This window comes from Bufo bufo, chromosome 2 (genome assembly GCF_905171765.1).
Source record: "Bufo bufo chromosome 2, aBufBuf1.1, whole genome shotgun sequence".
NCBI lineage: Eukaryota > Metazoa > Chordata > Amphibia > Anura > Bufonidae > Bufo > Bufo bufo.
Window position 1 is genome coordinate 373,040,263 of NC_053390.1, and position 17,707 is coordinate 373,057,969.

The 17,707-nt window shown below is 43.9% G+C and overlaps 1 protein-coding gene across 2 annotated transcripts in view; it reads right to left on the reverse strand.

Annotated features, from left to right (window-relative positions):
• The window catches only part of PSIP1 (PC4 and SFRS1 interacting protein 1), a 125,416-nt gene that overhangs the window by 58,471 nt on the left and 49,238 nt on the right, over nucleotides 1-17,707 (reverse strand). Inside the window, exons 6-10 of one of the 2 annotated variants that reach the window (XM_040417172.1) lie at nucleotides 9,737-9,841; nucleotides 7,468-7,521; nucleotides 4,490-4,574; nucleotides 2,307-2,369; nucleotides 1,163-1,241 (exon numbers count right to left, since the gene is read on the reverse strand). In XM_040417172.1, coding sequence (XP_040273106.1) covers nucleotides 1,163-1,241; nucleotides 2,307-2,369; nucleotides 4,490-4,574; nucleotides 7,468-7,521; nucleotides 9,737-9,841 — 386 coding nt within the window. Of the gene's footprint in view, nucleotides 1-1,162; nucleotides 1,242-2,306; nucleotides 2,370-4,480; nucleotides 4,575-7,467; nucleotides 7,522-9,736; nucleotides 9,842-17,707 lie in introns of both variants that reach the window. The other variant, XM_040417171.1, reaches the window with a different exon arrangement.

Consider the following 17,707-nt stretch of genomic DNA (forward strand, 5'->3'; position numbering starts at 1 on the left):
CCAAAACCAGGGGCGGCTCTAAGTACAGAACAGATGCAGATCTTACTCTTATACCTGATCTGTGTTTAGGCTCACAATCACTGACCAAATAATGAATATGGCATGATGAATGAATGAATAAGGCCTAATGCGGATTTACACTGCTGGACTATGTAGGCAATTATCAGGCTCATCAACAGTGGTGAAGAGTAGCAATCACCTCCACTGTATGGGGATGAGCAACGGCTACTTCCATCTCCCGTCCTCATACAGTTTCAATGTTTCTAGGCAGTAGATCACCGTATATCTAGCTCCTGAGGAAGGGGATTTATTTACTTCCCCGAAACGCGTCAAGCTCATTTTAATTGGAATACAGCAACCTTTTGATGCCACATCCTAAGGTCCCTGTTTTACCACTCTGGGATAAGGAATCCATTACATCTGTCAAGCGATCTCGGCGAGGGAGGTGAGGGTACGAGTGTATGGAGTTCATCTCGTACTCCCCTCCCTGGTAAAGTAAGTGGTTAATATACAGTCTCAAAATCAGTATCTACCTCACTCAGAAGTATGTCGTTTTTTTTTATCTTTTACTATGTAATTCTTCACTAACATACCTAGGATTGGCATTTCTTTGGCGCCCCCACACTTCATATGCACTCTGAATATAGAGCAAGATAAAACTTTAAAAAAAGGAATATACACATAGTTCACCTGTTTGGGTTGAATTTAATACGTAGGGTGCAGCCTTAGTGTCCAATTCCACACCACTTCATCGCTTAGACTCTAATTAATAGAGAATTCCCCATGCGCTTTGTAATCCTCTCTCCCTCTTATCCCTTTTTCCTACCCAAATTCTGGTTATATTTTACAACTCCTTTGTTTACTCAACAATAGGAGGTTGTGGTCTTTTCACAGGAATTAGAGGCAAAGTGTATCCATGTACCCTGCTAAGAAGTGAGGGAGTAGAAGAGAAGGTGAAAATTGACTGCAAGTCTGTCAGCAGTTTTGACCATGCTAAACTAAAGCTTATTTGTGCTTTTTTTTTTTTTGCATTTTAGCCTATAAGCCATGTATCTGTGTCCCCCAATGACAGACGAGGGAGGAGGGGAAAAAAAAAAAAAAAAAAAAAAAAAAAAAGCAAAAGATTAATAAATTAGCAAAACTACAGCATGAACTTTCTTACACTTCAGGTTCTGGTGAATGTGGTGGCCTTATTATCCTTGGTCTCCCCCTAGGTTTCTTCTGTGTAACTTCTGGGGATGCTAAAATTCAAAATAAAGAACACAATCCATTACCTTATATACATTGTTTAACTGGAACACTTAAAAGGGGGTTCCCATCTTACAGGTGACTGCTGAAACCCACCACACACACACGATCCTTAGAATGAGGGAGCCCCAAGCCCTTGTTTAACTTTTAGGCTTGCTTAGTTCAGTTCCCCGCACAAAGGATGGACAGGAGATTGGCCTTCTTATTGTGCCATATTCTAGCAATATGCTAAAACACTGCTTCTCAATCTGTGGCATGCGCACCCCAGATGGTATGCACCGCAGGGTAAGGGGTTATGATGGACTGCCCTAGCATGCAGCGATGTTTCATTCAACTGTATTGCCATCTTGAGGACAGCACCACAGTTGAATACTGCAGTGAGCCATGGGAGCCAGTCTTCCTGCCCTGCCATTCATCCTCATTGGCCAATAGGCCTGGAGCCCTTGAGAGGTCGGCGCAAGTGTGAAGATGCCATAGTAACAGCCTAAGCCAGTATGTAGGCATCTCGGGATGAATGCTGGAAGAAACCTGTGTCCTGCATCACAGACAATAGCATGAAACAAAAGTGAAAGGTGCACCAAGGGGGCTTTATTACTACTGGGGGCTTTACAGGCTGCCATTATTACTACTACGGGGCACTATGGTGGGTTTATTACTACTAGGTTGCACTATGATGGGTTTATTACAACGGAGGGCATTATGGTGATATTTACTACTACTTGGGACACTATCGGGGGAATTCTTACAACATGGAGGCACTATGTGGGCATTATTACTACTGGGGCACTATAAATGAAATTATTGGTAGGGGCACTATGGTGCAGATAAACTATAGGGGATAAACTTTGCTACTGCTGGACTATGGGGGCATTATGAGGGGCATAATTATTGAGCACACTATGCAGAAGCATTACTACTACTTGTGGGACTTTTGGGAACAGTAATACCATGGGGGGCACCTGGCACAATCAATCAGAGGACACTGTTTGTTGCACTATTACTGCCAGGGGCACTATTTGCTAGGCACAATTATTTTTGAGTGCAATGTGTGGCAATACCTGTTGAAGGAAAACTCTGCAGAGTCGAGACAGGGCTGGGAGATGGCGTCACGGGCGTCTGGGCTAAATGGAGAAGGGGAAAGAGAATGTCTACATTAGAGAGGTCACTGAGGTAACTAATGCAATATATTCTTCTACGTTTGGTAGTGTGGAATGCAATTTAAAGAGTAATAGCGATCCATCATGGGTCCAACTTTGGTGTCTGTCATTTTGCCTGGTGTTACATCCTGTGCTATTCTTTGCATCAAGTCTGAAGGAACTGCTTAGAGAAGCTCATAACAGAGCCTATAACAGCCACGTGAGAATAGCATTAGTTTGTTAAAGTATACCTCCAGCATTACAGCCGAAAAATAAAAACGTCTGTGTTTTCCATTAAAAGACAATTCAATTGATGCCCATCCTGTATGTCATGCTTGCCCCAATGTTGACTTCTCTCTTCTTTTTACTGCAATTCAATTCATATAAAAATGTGTATCATGGAAAAAAACATGGACGGGCACTTCCTGATGATGACATATACTAATAATTGCAGTCTTCAGAATCAGCTCCTTTCTGCTAAATAAAAGACATGCAGTCCACAGAGATAGAGAAACAGAGCATGCAATCTTCACAGTACAAGATTGTTAGTTCAGTAGCTGGAATGCAGTTACAATCTAATAGATGTATGAAGACCAATCCTCTATGGAGACTTACTGGAAGTGCTCTATGGTATGGAGACTTATTGGCAATACCCCATGGAAAAATAATATGCAAAGAGGTATCTCCCAAAGAAAGAGAACCATCTCCCTATAGGGGTCACAGTTGTGACCGGGCCTCTAAGCTAGTTGCGCCCCCCCTTGCCAGTGGTGCTGTATATTTCCCTTTATAAGATGCAGTGCGTCTTATAAAGGGAATACTAGTGAGCGCTTCCATTATGGAAAAGCTCACTAGTATGCAGGAGGCGGGGAGTGAAGCACTGTAGTTACCCCTCCTCCCTGCTTGCTCTTCTCAGGGCCTGCGCTTCTGTGTCCTGGCTGCCTACAGGGTCAGGACGTACAGAGCGCACTGTGACCCGACGCTGGAAGTCTGGTCTAATATGGGGGTCTTATCTGAGGTCTGATATTGGGTGGGTCTCATCTGAGGTCTCTGAGCGTCTCTTTAAGGAAGAGCCAGTACTCAGCCAAAGCTGCATCCAAGGCATCGTACCCAGCCAGAATCCTACTCAGTACTGATGATGTAGAAAGCATCCCAAAAAAGCTGTCTATGGATATCTGGCTTGGCTATATTCCCTTGTCATTTTCAAGGCTTGCTAGAAAGTTGGATTTTGATCCATAGGGGACCACTTCCAAAAGGTGGCTCTAGAGAGATAGTTCTCAATCCTTGGGAGATACTTCTTATTACTGTGACGATGGCATGGTCTGTTGCGCTCTCTCTCTCTTGCTCCCACGTGCAGAGAGGACACATCCCTCCCCTCCAACTGGTGATTGAGTCTCCAGGGTCTGGCAGTGCTGGAGGCGGTAAGCCCTTGATAGCGATTCCACAGTGAACGAATAGCACACTGCAGATTCCTGGTCTGATGGGCTACAGGATGGGAAAAGAATACAAACAGGAGTCAAGGCCCCATGCACACAACCATATTTTTGCTGTGGATTTAATGCGGACCAATTTATTTCAATGGGGCCGCATGTCCCGTGTGCAATCCGCATCCATATGTCAGGTCTGCAGCCCGGCAAAAAATATAGAACATGTCCTACTTTTGTCCATTTTTGCAATCAAGAATAGGTATGGTTACAATGATTCTGAAAAACAAAAAAAACACACGGATGCAACATGGACATCAGTCATATTTTTGCAGATCTGCGTTTTGAGGACCGCAAAACACATATGGTCATGTGACTGCGCTCATTAATGAGAAAACGTTTGTAACTGGAGGCACACTATAACATTTATCACTGATCACTTCCTTGGCGGTACTCAGTTGCAACTTCTAGAACAGGGCTTCTTAAGCTTTTCACGCCAAGTACCCCATAGTGAGAATAACACTAGATTGTACGTGATAAATGCGGTCTTGTTGCAAAGAGCACTGAAAAGAAAAAAAAAATTTAGATGGGTCGCTATTGGCTCATTTTATGACAATTGAGCTACTGTACAAAAGACCTTAATAAAAAAAAAAATTGAAAAAAAAAAAGTCATACCCAACTTACGTGGTCTACCACGCTTTGGGCTAGGCTTGGGCGGTGTCTGTGGAGAGGCAGCTGCATTTCGCTCTGCCTCTGCCAAAATATCCACCTAAAATTGAATTATATTTTGCAGATTACAAGTCAGTTAAAACACATTCTACATTACATGATTTCAGTGTGAAACTATGTAAAATATATTGGTGGAATTAAAAGATAATTGAATATAGATTTTTAGAAGAATTTTTATTAGAGATTTGAGACACCTTGGACACACGGGGCATACTGCCTAAAGAGTTACATGCAACTTTGTCCTCTATGGAATATCCACAGGATATGCCATAACTGTCTGATAGATGTGGGTACCAATTATCTTGGGAATGGAGCTCCATCTAGTGGGACACAGATGTGTGGCTCTCTACTCACTTCTATAGGATTTACAAAAATAGTAAAACTGCCATTTTCAGAACCCTCTCAAAAATTACTGGAGAGCTCTCGGTGTTGAAACCTGCATCAGTCAGACATTTATGGCACATCCAGCAAACTGAATAGTTAATAAATCCTGGTAAACAAAGTAAACTGTCAAAAAGGACAGCTTCAACTGCCCCCAGAGATGAAGATCCTAGCAAGTAACATGAACACCACATCCTATGAATGTTCTATGGCTATATGTAGTTGATAAAGGGAGATTTATATCCATCTCCGTATTCTGTTCCTAGACTGTTGTCTTTTTTTATATAACCCGCTTATTCTGTGCATTATAGTCCTTCATACACCCCAGGAGTAACATAACCCTCACAGATACTTCTATATAAAACTAGTTTACTGATAACCTAGAGATGACAAAGCAATGGACATTACAAGCAGATACAGATACACAACCACCACACAAGCTGCCTCCGTTCCTGCCCTCCCTGGATAGTAAGCAAATGTGGCTAATAATGTGTATGTATATACAGTATATCCAGAGTCCACCAATATACTGTCTACTAGATCTACACTTCTACCTAATTTACATGTACATATAGAGCCTATATAATCTACACATATGTATAATGGAAAACATTTGCACACAAATATCTATATGTACACATACAGTGGGATGCGAAGGTTTGGGCAACCTTGTTAATCGTCATGATTTTCCTGTATAAATCGTTGGTTGTTACGATAAAAAATGTCAGTTAAATATATCATATAGGAGACACCCACAGCTCTCAGTTGTTGACTCGGCGCACCCCGGTTCTTCGTCTCGCGAGATCTCGGATTTTAAATAAAAATTTAGCGAGACGAAGAACCGGGGTTCTCCTTCTGTCTTCGCCGCTCTCCGTTGTTGACTCGGCGCACCCCGGTTCTTCGTCTCGCTAAATTTTTATTTAAAATCCGAGATCTCGCGAGACGAAGAACCGGGGTGCGCCGAGTCAACAACGGAGAGCGGCGAAGACAGAAGGAGAACCCCGGAGAGTTGAGAAGACCCCCCGGATAGCGGAGAAGACCCGTCGGGATAGCGGAAGAAGAAGAGCCCCCCCTGGTAAAAGAGCTAATAAAGAAGACAGGGGGCGGCCTCCGGAGCAGAAAAATAAAATATTTTAATACACTGTGTGGTTTATTTGTGTTTTTACCACTTTTCTTGCAGGTGAATGGGTAGGGGTACGATGTACCCCATACTCATTCACTTAGGGTGGGGGGCCGGTATCTGGGGGCCCCCTTATTAAAGGGGGCTCCCAGATTCCGATAAGCCTCCCGCCCGCATACCCCGACAACCAACGGCCAGGGTTGTCGGGAAGGGGCCCTGTCCTCATCAACATGGGGACAGGGTGCTCTGAGGTGGGGGGGCCGCAGTGCGCCCCCTGCCCCAGAGCACCCAACCCCCCCATGTTGAGGGCATGCAGCCTGGTACGGCTCAGGAGGGGGGGGGGGGGGGGGGGGGGGGCGCTCGCTCGTCCCCACTCCCTTCCTGGCTGGCCGGGTAGCGTGCTTTGGATACGGGTCTGGTATGGATTGTAGGGGGACCCCCTACGCCGTTTTTTCTCGGCGTAGGGGGGGCTCTCCTTACAACCCATAACAGACCTAAGGGCCCGGTATGCTCCTGAGGTGGGGACCCATGCCGGATTTTTATTTAAAATCCGGCGGGGACTTCCCCCTCAGGATTCATAACAAACGCCGCACACGTGTAGAATTGGCGGGAATCCAAGTCGGATCTCCCGTCGCTTCTATGACGCGCTTGCTGGGATGTGCTGTCACTATTCCAGTGAGTGCGAGATCTCGGCACCATGTCGCCGAGTATCAGCGCGACGCTGTCGTGCTAAAAGCACAATATCACAAACACCTACTGTAGGTCAGGGGTCCCTGAGCTTACCAAGCCAATTTGAGTTCCAATAATTAGTTCTAAAGGTTTTGGAATCAATAAAATGACAACAGTGCCCAAATTTATGCACCTGCCTAATTTTGTTTAAACAATTATAGCACACTTTCTGTAAATCCAATAAACTTCATTTCACTTATCAAATATCACTGTGTGTGTCTCCTATATGATATATTTAACTGACATTTTTTATCGTAACAACCAACGATTTATACAGGAAAATCATGACAATTAACAAGGTTGCCCAAACTTTCGCATCCCACTGTATAAAGTCTACTAGGATATTATACACACATAAGCACACATATAACTTAGCTTGCTCCTGAAGTGCTGTTGGTCCAGGGGGTTGCAGAAAGAGAGCGAGTCCCCCAGTTTCACATAGCATACATGTTCCTGTGTCCCAGCCCCCACCATTGACTCCAACCTGCTTTTACAATGTGCCCTTCCTACCTTTCTAACAAGGGACACAATGACCAAATAGCTTCTGGTCAAACTGATATCACTCAATGGGTGAATCTCACTGAATAATATCAGTATATACAAAATATTTGTGTGGTCAGACTGAGGCTCTGGCTGGGAACCATATGTAACAGTAGTTTTCTGCTATTAGCCTATATGCAAACATTTATATACAGGTGCTTACCTTTCTTTTTCTGCCTCTTTTACCTTTGACTACAACAGGAGGAGCAAGTAGAGCCTGACAAAAAGGATAAAAAGAACAGTTGTTAACAGGAAGAATCACTTACTGTATTTGTCGCCCCATAAGACGCAAAAAGTGGGGGAAAAATGCCCCTGCGTCTTATGGGGCGAATACTAACGAAGCACTTCCATTATGGAAGCTCTCATTAGTACCAGAGGACCAGGAAGCGGTGAAGGCTTTGTACTCACCGCTTCCAGGTCCTCGGCTGTGCGCTGTGACCTCAAGCTGTGCGCCCCCAGTTCACAGCACAGCAGATAGAGGAGGAAGAGGATCGTGATGCAAGGAGCGGCGGCGTCCAGGAGCAGGAGAGGTAAGTGGTTTTTTTTTTATGTTGTGATCGGGGGCTGATCACATATGCCAGCTACCCTGTCACTAAGCCCTAATCATTTTTGTAGAGCAGAGAGGAAAAATTACAAATATGGGTTGCAACTTATTTTATGGCAGTAAATCTATGATAATTCCCTCCGCGCCATTGATTTGTGGTGGATGAAGGTCAACAGAAGTAACAGAGGATTGCCATGTTTTAGGCTACTTCCACACTTGCGTTCGGGGTTCCGCTTGTAAGTTCCGCTTGAAGGCTCTCAGGCTTGAAGGCTCTCACAAGCGGCCCCGAACGGATCCGTACAGCCCCAATGCATTCTGAGTGGATGCGGATCCGCTCAGAATGTATCAGTTTGGCACCGTTCCGCTCAGAAGGCGGACAATATGGTGCAATTGCAAACGGATCCGTCCCCCATTGACTTTCTATGTTTAAGTCAGGAGTCCCTATTAATATACCATCAAATCTGAGTTTTCTCCAATCCGATGGTATATTTTAACTTGAAGCGTCCCCATCACCATGGGAACGCCTCTATGTTAGAATATACCATCGGATTTGAGTTAGATGGTGAAACTCAGATCCGACAGTATATTCTAACACAGAGGCCTTCCCATGGTGATGGGGACGCTTCAAGTTAGAATATACTAAAAGAACTGTGTACATGACTGCCCCCTGCTGCCAGCAGACCCCCCCCCCCCCCCGTATTTAACTCATTGGTGGCCAGTGCGGCCGGGCTCCCCTCCCTCCCCTGTATTTAACTCATTGGTGGCCTGTGCGGCCGGCCCTCCCTCCCTTGCATTTAACTCATTGGTGGCCAGTGCGGCCGGCCCCCCTTCCCTCCCTTTCACTGGTAAGTGAAAGGTCTGTGCGGCGCATTGCTTATAGCACAGACCTTTCACTTACCAGTAGGAGGAGCGCCCGGCCGGTCACAGACATCGCAGGTAAGTATAATGCTTCTAAAATTGCTAAGTAACCATGACAGCCAGGACTGCAGTAGCAATTAAACTGGGACTCCGATCGGAACTCTCCGCTGCCACCAATGATGGGGGGTTGGTCATTTTAATTAGGGGGGAGGGAGGGGGGGCCGTACTGGCCACCAATTAGTTAAATACAGGGGAGGGAGGCCGCACTGGCCACCAATGAGTTAAATACAAGGGAGGGAGGCCGGCCGCACTGGCCACCAATGAGTTAAATAGAGGGGAGGGAGGGGGGGGGGGGTCTTCCCCCTGCTGCCTGGCAGCACCTGCCAGTCATGTACACAGTTCTTTTAGTATATTCTAACTTGAAGCGTCCCCATCACCATGGGAACGCCTCTGTGTTAGTGAAAACTCAGATCCGACAGTATATTCTAAGTGAAAAATCAGATCTGAAAAAAAACTGTTATGCAGACTGATCCGTTCTGAACGGATGCAAGCGTTTGCATTATAGGAGCGGATCCGTCTGTACAGATACCAGACGGATACGCTCCGAACGCAAGTGTGAAAGTAGCCTTAGTCTTCTTGCAGCACTTTCAAAAGCACTGACTGGCATGATGTACTTCACAGGGCTTATATATGAGCCTATCATCTATGGCCAGTCGCTGCATAGCAAATGACCTTCAAAACGTTGTCTTATGAACAGTTTCAGAAAACCATGGCAATCAGCTGGGGGAAAGCAAACATGTCATTATACATGGACAGGCAGGAGTAGTCAAATATGAAGCAGCTTTGTTAGTGGCTCTCCACTCCAGCTCGTAGAAAGGGTTCTGGAGAGTTGATATATACGAGACAAAAAGAGTATGGCAGTTTTCTTCTTAAAATGCACTGCATATTTTTAAAGACTGCGTAGTGGAATTTTTGCTTGATACTAGTGAAAGAAGGTGTACTTTGTCATGCTAGCTCCATTATAACATACATCATTGCCAGAAAGGTGCTCGCTTTCTTCCTTTGAAGTATTTAACTCTTTCTCTGGAGACCCTAGTCCACTGGAAGATGTATCATCAGAATGTTTGCTTGAAATCTGTTAATAAATATACAAGTTAAAAAAACAAGTACAAGTAACATACAAAAACGTACATCTACGAATAAAAAATAATTTATTCAAAAAACAGGACTGCAACTGAAAAGACAAGATAACTGCTCTCACTGTGCAAGCTAAGGCATATCCAATTTATCGGATATCATTTCTTTTTAGAATACAAAACCATACAATTTGAATGCACTTAAAATACTGTTCTCACAACTTTCTTATAATCAGTTTTCTCATTGTGCATACCGAATGCCATCTCTCAACGTGGCAGTATTAGAGCTTGTTTTCAGGGGGGTACATATAATTATGTTACATTTTTTTTGGGTAGAGAAATAAAACCAGCAAAATAAATACTAAATATATATATATATATATATATATATATAGAAGAGAAAAGAAAAGAAGCAGCACTCAAAAAAATAAATGTGGGTGCAAAAAGTCCTCCTTATAAGACCTGTGACCAAGGTCCAGATTGTAGACATACAGCAAAAACGAAGGCAGCACTCCAAGTTTGTGAAAAAGGTGGAAGGTTTATTCACCCAACCAGCAGCAACGTTTCAGCTCTCTCTATGGAGCCTTTGTCCAGCTGAGTAACATGTGCATGATGGCATACATAAATAGTGGCAGTGATTAACATGATTACAAATCAATTCCAATGGTCATAAACATAAATAAGATGAATATAAAAATTTACAGTCATATAAAGAGTATAATTCATCCATACAACTAGTGTACATATAGTGGCGAATAGGCGCATACATAAAAATTCATAGTGTAATTCATACTGTGTACAATATGCCCCAATCTTACATAATCAGTGATTATTGCAGAAGTGAACAAATATGTGAATAAATTAAAGAAATTACTTAAAAACCTTTGAATGGGTAAGAGGCTGAAGCACCATGGTGGAGACTGCTGGCGTCCGGAAACAGCAGCTGCGCATGCGCCGCGCCGCATATTATCGCGAGACTTGTATCAAAACTGAGTGACGTCGCTGGCCATAACAAAGATGGCCACAATGGAAAAAATGGAGTGAGGGCGCATGCGCCACCAGGCGTTAACGCCCATCCAGCTTCACAGAGTACTAGTTGATAAGATATATACCGCATTTTCAGCAGAGAAGCCGATCCATAGATCGGGGGCCGGCGGTTCAATGCCGGTCACCGTCAGGACATCCGTCTTGACAGGGGGGCGTGGTTCTCATACCAACTCCACCCCATCGTCCAGATATATCGGCGCATCCGCTCCAAAGCGCTCGTGCCTGTGCCATGTAGTAGCCGATCCAAATCAAGGATCAGTCATAACAGACTGCAAGAGCGCAAGGATCCAATGCATCGGTAAACTTGCAATAACAAAGATATATGAAAAATTTATAAAAAAATAAGGATAACAGCAGGATTATCCAACCGTCCGTGTGGTGTGACCCCAGTCCCACTTACAGGGGCTAGAGCCACAGCAGACAGACGGGGACAATCACTTCACCATTCAGCATCGCAGATAAGTACAAGCATATAAATGAGGATCGCCGACACAGTTCCTCCAGTCTTCACCCCAACTACCATTCATAGTATGAAGTCATAATAAGATCCTGTATAAAACAGAGGAGATAAGGAGAAAACCAATTAGATAGATAGCACATGTTATTTTCCATAAACGTAATCAGAAAAAGAAAGGACATGCATAGTCAGCAGTCAGACTATCCTGAACTCCACATTTAAGCCCTGGGGTTTCAGGGTGCCCAAAGTATAGATCCAGTATAGTTCACGTTTTTTTAAAAGTTTGACACGATCACCCCCACGTCTGGAAGGGGTTATTTGTTCCAGGATTCTAAATCTTAGGTCATTTTGTGTGTGTTTGGCATCAGCAAAATGTTTTGACACTGGGAGATCCATTTTTTGTTTCCGAATGGAATAGCGATGTTGGTTGAGACGGGTTTTGACGTCCCAAGTAGTCTCCCCAATGTATAGAAGGTTACAAGGGCAAATCAGCAAGTAAATAACATAGGACGAGTCACATGTTAGGTACTGTCTGATTTTCACATTCTGTCCTGAAATTGGATGGGGAAATGTATCACCTTTCAGCATCAGCTTGCAGTTAATGCAATTATAGCATGGGTAGCAACCCTTCCTGGTGGACCCAAAGTAAGACTCGCATGTCTCCCTGGATGTGCCAATATCTGATTTAACCAGTCTGTCGCCTAGATTGCGACTGCGTCGATAGGAGCAAAGAGGTAGGGCCTTAAATTCCTCAATATGTTCAAAGTTACTGGCCAGAATGCGCCAGTGTTTTCTGATAATTGCCGCAATAGTCGTACTATTAGTATTATACTCAGAGACAAACGGGATCCGGGGCTGTGATCGTTTAGGATCACCTAGTCCCGCCTTAATAGTCTCTTTAGTAAGGGGTTTCACCCTATTGGTGTGTTCTTGAATAAGCTTTTTAGGGTAACCGCGTGTCTGGAATTTCTGGCCCATCTCTTTTAGTCTAACATCAACTAGTGCTGGATCTTGTACAATTTTCTTCACACGAAGGAGTTGACTAAAGGGGAGTGACCTAAGCATGGGTTTTGGATGGTGGCTTTCGTAACGCAACAGTGTGTTTTTGTCGGTTGGTTTTACATATAGGTCGGTTATTAGCTTGTCATTTTGGATGCTAACCTGGGTATCTAAAAATTGTATTGTGGATTCAGAGTGGGAGAGTGTAAATTTCACACTGGGATCAATAGTATTAAGGAAAACGTGGAAGGCGATGAGGTCCTCCGTGGCGCCGACCCAAATCAGGAAAATGTCGTCGATGTATCGCCACCACCCCAGCACATGGCTGAAGTGGTGGCACACATAGACGACAGACTCCTCAAGATGGGACATGTAAAGATTTGCGTAAGTCGGCGCCACGTTGGACCCCATCGCGGTACCACGCAATTGTAGGAAAAAGTCATCCTGAAATAGGAAATAATTCCTGGTCAGGATGAACCTGAGAAGGGAACTTAAGAACTGTTGACAGTCAGTACTGTATTGTGTCTTTTCTAGTGTCTGTTCGATAACTCGTATACCTAACTCATGTTCTATAGAGGTATAGAGGCTTACCACATCGAATGAAGCCAATATTGCCCCCTCTGGTATGGACAGATCTGCAATTTTGGTTAAAAAGTCATTGGTATCTCTGATATGGGAACATGATGCTGTTGCATAAGGACGCAAGATTTTGTCAAGGAAAATAGCTACCTTACAAAACAATGAGTCCACGCCCGAGACGATGGGGCGTCCCGGGGGTGGAGTCAGGGATTTGTGTATTTTCGGTAAAGTATATAAAATGGGCGTTGTCGGCTTGTCACAATATAGAAATGAAAAAATATTGTCATCAATTATACCTTTTTCTTTTGCTCTAATCAAGATATCCTTTAATTCTCTTAGCAGCACAAACTTCGGATCATTATAGATTCTCTCATAAACCTTAGTATCAGCCAATTGCTCTCTAATTTCGGCCACATAGGATCCGGTGTCCATGACCACAACCCCACCACCTTTGTCAGCGGACTTGATGGTGAGGCTGTGGTCCGAAGCCAGATCTCTAAGCGCCGAAATTTCTGCTGAAGTGATATTGGCAAATTTCAATGGGTACTGAAGTGTATCCCGTTTGAGGCCTTCGATGTCGCGTTTGACCGCGAGACCAAAAGCCTCAATGGCAGGGTGGTCAATAACAGGAGTAAAGTCACTTTTAAGAAATAACCCCAAATTTTTCAAATTCAATTCGCTGATACCTGTATTCTCAGACAAAGGTCTAGCATCCTGCTTCGCAAAAAATACCTTCAACTTAATATTACGTATGAATCTCTGCAGATCCATTTCTAAATCAAACCATTTGGTGGCATTTACAGGGCAGAATGATAGACCTTTGTTTAACAAGGACAATTGTGCAGCACTCAATTGTGCCGAAGAAATATTTACCACTGTGTCATGCCCTAAATCTTGCGTCTTAAAGTCCTGCCCTGTTGGGGCTGCACATTTTTCCCTTTTCTTCTGTTTGTGTTGTCTCCTCCCCCCTCTGCGAGTCCTGTTGACTCGGGGGTTGCCCCTAAAAAAGGAACAGGGGGCATGGTATCCAATTGTGAATTTGTAGCAATGTCCCGAGCAGAGTGTCCCTGTGACTTTCTATTCCTAGATGGAGAGATAGGACCATATTTCTCTCCCGGCATCCTGCGATTTCTCCTTTGGTCTCCTTGCCAATTGTAAATAAATCCTGTTGCGTAATCATTCAGGTCTCGTATCCATTTGCCACGTTTTTTACTTTGCAGATTAGAGATCTGGCTTCGGACCACAGCCTCACCATCAAGTCCGCTGACAAAGGTGGTGGGGTTGTGGTCATGGACACCGGATCCTATGTGGCCGAAATTAGAGAGCAATTGGCTGATACTAAGGTTTATGAGAGAATCTATAATGATCCGAAGTTTGTGCTGCTAAGAGAATTAAAGGATATCTTGATTAGAGCAAAAGAAAAAGGTATAATTGATGACAATATTTTTTCATTTCTATATTGTGACAAGCCGACAACGCCCATTTTATATACTTTACCGAAAATACACAAATCCCTGACTCCACCCCCGGGACGCCCCATCGTCTCGGGCGTGGACTCATTGTTTTGTAAGGTAGCTATTTTCCTTGACAAAATCTTGCGTCCTTATGCAACAGCATCATGTTCCCATATCAGAGATACCAATGACTTTTTAACCAAAATTGCAGATCTGTCCATACCAGAGGGGGCAATATTGGCTTCATTCGATGTGGTAAGCCTCTATACCTCTATAGAACATGAGTTAGGTACACGAGTTATCGAACAGACACTAGAAAAGACACAATACAGTACTGACTGTCAACAGTTCTTAAGTTCCCTTCTCAGGTTCATCCTGACCAGGAATTATTTCCTATTTCAGGATGACTTTTTCCTACAATTGCGTGGTACCGCGATGGGGTCCAACGTGGCGCCGACTTACGCAAATCTTTACATGTCCCATCTTGAGGAGTCTGTCGTCTATGTGTGCCACCACTTCAGCCATGTGCTGGGGTGGTGGCGATACATCGACGACATTTTCCTGATTTGGGTCGGCGCCACGGAGGACCTCATCGCCTTCCACGTTTTCCTTAATACTATTGATCCCAGTGTGAAATTTACACTCTCCCACTCTGAATCCACAATACAATTTTTAGATACCCAGGTTAGCATCCAAAATGACAAGCTAATAACCGACCTATATGTAAAACCAACCGACAAAAACACACTGTTGCGTTACGAAAGCCACCATCCAAAACCCATGCTTAGGTCACTCCCCTTTAGTCAACTCCTTCGTGTGAAGAAAATTGTACAAGATCCAGCACTAGTTGATGTTAGACTAAAAGAGATGGGCCAGAAATTCCAGACACGCGGTTACCCTAAAAAGCTTATTCAAGAACACACCAATAGGGTGAAACCCCTTACTAAAGAGACTATTAAGGCGGGACTAGGTGATCCTAAACGATCACAGCCCCGGATCCCGTTTGTCTCTGAGTATAATACTAATAGTACGACTATTGCGGCAATTATCAGAAAACACTGGCGCATTCTGGCCAGTAACTTTGAACATATTGAGGAATTTAAGGCCCTACCTCTTTGCTCCTATCGACGCAGTCGCAATCTAGGCGACAGACTGGTTAAATCAGATATTGGCACATCCAGGGAGACATGCGAGTCTTACTTTGGGTCCACCAGGAAGGGTTGCTACCCATGCTATAATTGCATTAACTGCAAGCTGATGCTGAAAGGTGATACATTTCCCCATCCAATTTCAGGACAGAATGTGAAAATCAGACAGTACCTAACATGTGACTCGTCCTATGTTATTTACTTGCTGATTTGCCCTTGTAACCTTCTATACATTGGGGAGACTACTTGGGACGTCAAAACCCGTCTCAACCAACATCGCTATTCCATTCGGAAACAAAAAATGGATCTCCCAGTGTCAAAACATTTTGCTGATGCCAAACACACACAAAATGACCTAAGATTTAGAATCCTGGAACAAATAACCCCTTCCAGACGTGGGGGTGATCGTGTCAAACTTTTAAAAAAACGTGAACTATACTGGATCTATACTTTGGGCACCCTGAAACCCCAGGGCTTAAATGTGGAGTTCAGGATAGTCTGACTGCTGACTATGCATGTCCTTTCTTTTTCTGATTACGTTTATGGAAAATAACATGTGCTATTTATCTAATTGGTTTTCTCCTTATCTCCTCTGTTTTATACAGGATCTTATTATGACTTCATACTATGAATGGTAGTTGGGGTGAAGACTGGAGGAACTGTGTCGGCGATCCTCATTTATATGCTTGTACTTATCTGCGATGCTGAATGGTGAAGTGATTGTCCCCGTCTGTCTGCTGTGGCTCTAGCCCCTGTAAGTGGGACTGGGGTCACACCACACGGACGGTTGGATAATCCTGCTGTTATCCTTATTTTTTTATAAATTTTTCATATATCTTTGTTATTGCAAGTTTACCGATGCATTGGATCCTTGCGCTCTTGCAGTCTGTTATGACTGATCCTTGATTTGGATCGGCTACTACATGGCACAGGCACGAGCGCTTTGGAGCGGATGCGCCGATATATCTGGACGATGGGGTGGAGTTGGTATGAGAACCACGCCCCCCTGTCAAGACGGATGTCCTGACGGTGACCGGCATTGAACCGCCGGCCCCCGATCTATGGATCGGCTTCTCTGCTGAAAATGCGGTATATATCTTATCAACTAGTACTCTGTGAAGCTGGATGGGCGTTAACGCCTGGTGGCGCATGCGCCCTCACTCCATTTTTTCCATTGTGGCCATCTTTGTTATGGCCAGCGACGTCACTCAGTTTTGATACAAGTCTCGCGATAATATGCGGCGCGGCGCATGCGCAGCTGCTGTTTCCGGACGCCAGCAGTCTCCACCATGGTGCTTCAGCCTCTTACCCATTCAAAGGTTTTTAAGTAATTTCTTTAATTTATTCACATATTTGTTCACTTCTGCAATAATCACTGATTATGTAAGATTGGGGCATATTGTACACAGTATGAATTACACTATGAATTTTTATGTATGCGCCTATTCGCCACTATATGTACACTAGTTGTATGGATGAATTATACTCTTTATATGACTGTAAATTTTTATATTCATCTTATTTATGTTTATGACCATTGGAATTGATTTGTAATCATGTTAATCACTGCCACTATTTATGTATGCCATCATGCACATGTTACTCAGCTGGACAAAGGCTCCATAGAGAGAGCTGAAACGTTGCTGCTGGTTGGGTGAATAAACCTTCCACCTTTTTCACAAACTTGGAGTGCTGCCTTCGTTTTTGCTGTATATATATATATATATATATATATATATATATATATATATATATATATTTATTATCAACGCAGCACTCTTCTTGTAAAAAACGTTCACACATGTGACACAAAATAGGCAACGTTTCAATCCCCTACCGGGATCCTTCTCAAGCCAAGTGCACTTGGCTTGAGAAGGATCCCGGAAGGGGATTGAAACGTTGCCTATTTTGTGTCACATGTGTGAACGTTTCGTTGATTTTCTATGAATATACAAGCCTGTTGTCAAAGGCGAGACGCTTGCACCGGATAATCTCTAAAGTGACTGCTGCCGGAATTCAAATATCTTTCCACTGTATTGGTATGAGCGAGGACCACTGCACTCACCCGTCCTCATGTTTCTGGGTAGCAGATCCTTGTTCGCACAGCACAATCTGCTGCCCAGATTGATGATTTAGGTGTCCGCATAAACAATGATTTTACCGGATGTGTGAATTCGTCTT